The sequence below is a fragment of the Penaeus japonicus genome, unplaced genomic scaffold (genome assembly GCF_977035675.1).
Source record: "Penaeus japonicus unplaced genomic scaffold, GWHDUDI00000001_assembly GWHDUDI00000035, whole genome shotgun sequence".
Lineage (NCBI taxonomy): Eukaryota > Metazoa > Arthropoda > Malacostraca > Decapoda > Penaeidae > Penaeus > Penaeus japonicus.
In genome coordinates, this window is record NW_028234437.1 from 11,739,941 (window position 1) to 11,744,940 (window position 5,000).

Below are 5,000 nucleotides of genomic sequence, written 5' to 3' on the forward strand. Positions count from 1 at the left end.
TCGCTGCAGAGCACTCGGCGCTGCATTACTGACCCATAAACAATTAGGAAACATCCATGCACAGAACCGTTATATCATGCAGCACCCCACTTCCCCTCCCTCCTTTCCGACCCCGCCCCTAAACCCGATCTTCTTCTCATTGTCTCATGCAATCTCTCCATCCTGCATCACACATGCAACAATGCACAGACGTCCGACACACCCACATGCAATCTCTCATCGCTTCTTCCCTCTTTGCACCCAGACATCCCCTTCCTCTTCCTCTCTTCTCCTTCTCCATTTTCCGTTTCCTTTCCTTCGTTTTTCCATCTCTATTTTCTCTCTCATAATCCTTCTACTTTCCCTCCCTCCTCCTCTTCCGCCTATTTCTTCTCCTTCTTTTTCTTCTCCTCCTCCTCCTTCCCCTTCTTCTCTTTCTACTCCTTCTCCTACCTCTCCTCCTTTTCCTACTTCTCCCCCTCCTACTACTTTTCCCTCTCGCTCCTCCCTCCGATCATGCATTAAAGTGCAGGAATCTGGTCGAGGTCAAAGGTCAGCTATTGCGGTTCGGGAGGAACTGTGCGTCAGAGGAGTAAGGTAGGGTGAGTCGGTGTAGGCTATAGAGTGGGTCAGAGTAGGCTGTAGGGTGGGTTGAATGCCTAAAGTAGGCTGGTGCATGATTACGGTGGGCTGTGGGGTACGCCGGTGTGGGCTGTATGGTGGGTTTGGTTGCAGGGGTTGGCTGGTGGAAGGCGGGATGGTTGCAAGAGTGGGTTGGTTGCATGGGTTGGCTGCTGCAGGTTGTGGGGAGGGTCAATACCAACCCACTCCATTTTCGAGTACATATGCCAGCGCAAATTAAAACTACTATATGAGATTGAAGGCAAAAAAGGTTCTTGATATACGTCGGAGGGAGAAAGTTCCACTGGAAACCGGAAGGCGAGAGAAGTACAAGGAACAATAAACAAGAGACGTTTCTGAACGCAACAATGGTAGGATGGGGGGAACCTCATGTATTGTATCGATAAGGGCGGGTTTAACATATATATATTCTTTTTACTGGCGAAGGAGGCAGAGCCTGAGACCCGGCTTAAAAAGAGGAGGGAGTAAATTATAAGGAAGTTGCAAGAAAGTCACACAAATCATTCCGATAAGTCAGCAAGTCACGTGCAACGTAAGGGATCGGTGACTTAGTAAAGGGGGGCTCGAGACAGCTTCGACCCCGAGGTGCGTGGGTGTGACCACCTCGTGCGTTGGTGCAGAACGTGTTAAAGTTCGTGTTTATTGTGACAAATGTAGACAAGGTATGAAAAGAATGAACAAATTCCACATTGCAGGATATATAACTGACATTCTGATATCAAATCATCAGAACGGCGTAATTCTGATGTAATATCGACACGCCAATTATCTTGTAAAGCTGAATTATTTGTGCTCATTCATACCTTTCCTACATCACAATCCGTGCTCTTCACCATTAATATTTCTTAAAGATTCACACTCATTTAGCGACTGGTTATAGCTGCAAAGGGTTAAAACATGAGAGCGAAATAAGTGTAGTACTCACGGGAAACTTGGTGGAGTGCGTGTGGAAATGCCCCTGATCTGTGACGAGAATGTGGGGCAGTAGAGGGGGTGGACCGGCCTGCAGCGCCGACCCTGGGAATAACAAACACCTGTTACTCACTGGGAAGTCAAAAGGCCATTCCCTCTGGTAAACAGTCTGCACTTGCAATGAGAAGTTTCTATTACTCGCAAATGCTACGATTGGTATTACCTGTTGCTATTGTTTATCACCTGTTACTCAATCCTTTTGCAGTAAGATACTTGCATTACTATAACCTGTTATTCCCTCGGGAGCCGAAAGGGCATTTTTGGTAATCAGTCTTTGTCAAGAAAGAGAATGAGGCAAAAAAAAAAAAAAAAAAAAAAAAGGAAATGCAATTCAACAATATATATATATATATATATATATATATATATATATATATATATATATATATATATATATATATACAAAACAGAAACTTTTAGACTGAATAATAGCATTCTTTGTGTGCAACCTTCTGGCGATGCAACAATTCCAAATGACTGCACATTATACTTACCAATAACGGGGGCCACCTGGTCCCTTGACGCTCCCGCCTGCTGTTGCTGCTGCTCCTCCGCGCTGAGCGAAGCGCCGGGCCCCGCGTGCGATGCGGAGGCTGAGCTGCCGTACGGCTTGGGTGGCGGGACAGGCTTGTACACGCTGTGCACACCTCCTGCTGAAGAAGGAGAAAACGATTTGTTAATTGACGAGTGCAAGTATTAAAAAGGTTTAGGTTATAAATGTAAGGCTGTCTGTCTTTCTGCCCCCCCCCCTCTCTCACTCACTCACTCTCGCTCTTTCTCTCTCTCTCTTTCTCCTCTCTCTCTCTCTCTCTCTCTCTCTCTCTCTCTCTCTCTCTCGCTCGCTCATTAACGCGACAATCTAGTCCCTGCTTCTTACGTGTGCGCACACTCCCAGCGGAAGTGTCTATTCTACCATCAAACGCCGTTACAGAGCCTGACCGCACCATACCATCAAGCACTCGTCAAAGGCCCGGGTTTCTTATTTACGTAATGTTTCCTTGATTATGCGATTTCACGACCGATCAACACGAAAGCTTTTAAGGCGCAGATGTCAGGCGTTGAGGCAATAATAGGAGGGAATGTTCGAGAAAACGACGAAAGAGTAATGGAAGATAAGAGATACTAGAGAGAGAGAGAGGCAGAAAGAGAGAGAGATAGATAGATAGATAGATAGAGAGAGAGAGAGAGAGAGAGAAAGAGAGAGAGAGAGAGAGAGAGAGAGAGAGAGAGAGAGAGAGAGAGAGAGAGAGAGAGAGAGAGAGAGAGAGAGAGAGAGAGAGAGAGAGAGAGAGAGAGAAAGAGAGAGGGATTTACCATAAGATGGAAACTTGTCATACATATCTATGTTTTTTTTCCGGAAAATTGTTCGAAATCTAGATGATTGAGCTGATACATACTTTTCATACATTCGTTCATTCATTCCCTAACGTTTTACTACAATACTTTCTTGACAATACATCACTTTATTACTACAACTATGGAAAATAACCCAAAATATGAAATACAGAAAATGAATTAAATGACAGTATGCAATAGCTTACACCACTGACAATAAAAACAAATTCTCATCTCCCAACACTTTCTTATCATGAAAAAAAAAGATTAGAACAAAATTAACTTATCAAACTGAGGCATCTTTCTCCCAAGACAGTCGGCCATCGTTAGTTTTGAGCCGCTTAAGATAACGAAGAGCTTGAGGTCGTAATTTATGAGCTCGTGACGCTGATACAATCTGACAGTGATTAGCAGTGATTGGGGCGGCCAATCTTGCTACTGCTAGTTCCTGGAACGAGACGTTTCCTTTCGAGGCTTTTCTCTGTCCCTCTTTATCTTACCTTGCTTTTTTTTGTCTGTTTGTTTGTTTATGTCTTTCTCACTCGGTTTTGTACTTTTTAGTCTGTCTCTCCGTCTACATGTATCCTTTCTTTCTCTAAGGAGGAAAAATATGAAATAAAAGCATGGGAAAGACACAGAAGGATCAAGTGTGAAGAACCCTTGAGAGGAATACAAAACAAGGAAAAAATCAAGTTCTACGAAAGAGAACAAGACGGAAAAAGACAAGACCCAATGAAACGGACAGAAGAAAGAGAACGAATATAAAGACTAGAAAGGAAGGAGGGATAAAAAAGGAACAAAGGGAGGTGGGGTAGGGTAGAGATGGAGGAGGAAGGGAGGGAGGGGAAGAAGGGGACAGGGAAGGGAGGGAGGGGAAGAAGGGGACAGGGAGGGGAGGGAGGGGGTAGAGACCCACGACAGCAAAAGGGCTGACCAATTAGCGCGACAAAAGACACGTCGGCAACATGATCTCGTGGGAACTCGCGGGAGATCGAGTGCACATGAAATGGGAAGGAGGGAGGGGAGGGGGGGCAGCCGAGGAAAGACTGGGAAGGGGGATGGAAGTAAGGAGGTAAGGGGGAGGGGGGAAGGGGGAAGGGGGAAGGGGAAAGGGAGGAAGGGGGAAGGGGAAAGGGAGGAAGGGGGAGGGAGGAAGGGGGAAGGGGGAGGGAGGAAGGGGGAAGGGGGGAGGGAAGAAGGGGGAAGGGGGAGGTGAAGAGGAGACCGGAGTGGCAGTGGAGAAGAGAGTGAGAAGGGGGGGGGAGGGGAAGGGGGTTGAGGTGGATATGGAGAAGGGACGTAAGGAGAGGGAAATGAGGGTGGTAAATTGTGCAAGCAGTGAGCCTTGGGTTTCCTATTCAACCGCCTGATCTTGAGTGGTAGAATGCTAATCGATTCGGGGTAGAAGAAGGATAGAAGAGTCTTTGTACTTTTTTGTTGCGCGCGCGCGCGTTTGTGCGTGTGTATGTGTTTGTGAATGTGTGTGTATATATGTTTGTAAATCTAAAGAGGTGTGGAATTTTGCATAATAGCAAACCGATTAATGAATTCTTTCTCTCATTCTCCTTCGTACCTTCTTTTTCCTCCTCCTCCTGCTACCTCTCCTTTTTCTTCCTCCTACCTCCCTCTTCCCATCTGCTCACCCCCCTCCCCCCCTCCTTAATAAATCATCATCTCCGCCGCCAAGATGCTGTAGAGGAGACGCAGTGGGCGTCCGGCGGGTCGCGCTTCGATACACCCGCGGAGACCAATCAAAGGGTTAAGTCTCGTGTGGGAATGAATGAGCTGGTGAAGGTGAGTAGCTGAGTGAGTGAATGATTGGGTTGGTGAGTACGTGAAAAAAAATGAAGGGGTTGAGCGACTATGCGAGGAAATGGAAGTTTGTATATGTAGGAAAATCAATTTGAAGGCGAAATTAGTGAGAAAAATGAGTGACGGAAATTAATAAGCAAATCCAAAGAATGAATTGCTGAATAAGGAGGTAAAACTATTATGAATGACGTAATTATTTATCTTCCAATCCCATGAAGTCAGAGAGAGAGAAGGGGAGAGAGAGAGAGAGAGAGAGAGAG

The 5,000-nt window shown here is 46.0% G+C and overlaps 1 protein-coding gene across 5 annotated transcripts in view; it reads right to left on the reverse strand.

Annotated features, from left to right (window-relative positions):
- Positions 1 to 5,000, reverse strand: part of LOC122266804 (uncharacterized) — a 110,245-nt gene that overhangs the window by 10,225 nt on the left and 95,020 nt on the right. For 4 of the 5 annotated variants that reach the window (XM_086531397.1, XM_086531395.1, XM_086531393.1 and 1 more), the window contains 2 exons: positions 2,088 to 2,246; positions 1,547 to 1,638 (listed from right to left, as the gene is read on the reverse strand). In XM_086531397.1, the coding sequence (XP_086387523.1) occupies positions 1,547 to 1,638; positions 2,088 to 2,246 (251 nt within the window). The remainder of the gene's footprint in view (positions 1 to 1,546; positions 1,639 to 2,087; positions 2,247 to 5,000) is intronic. The other variant, XM_086531394.1, reaches the window with a different exon arrangement.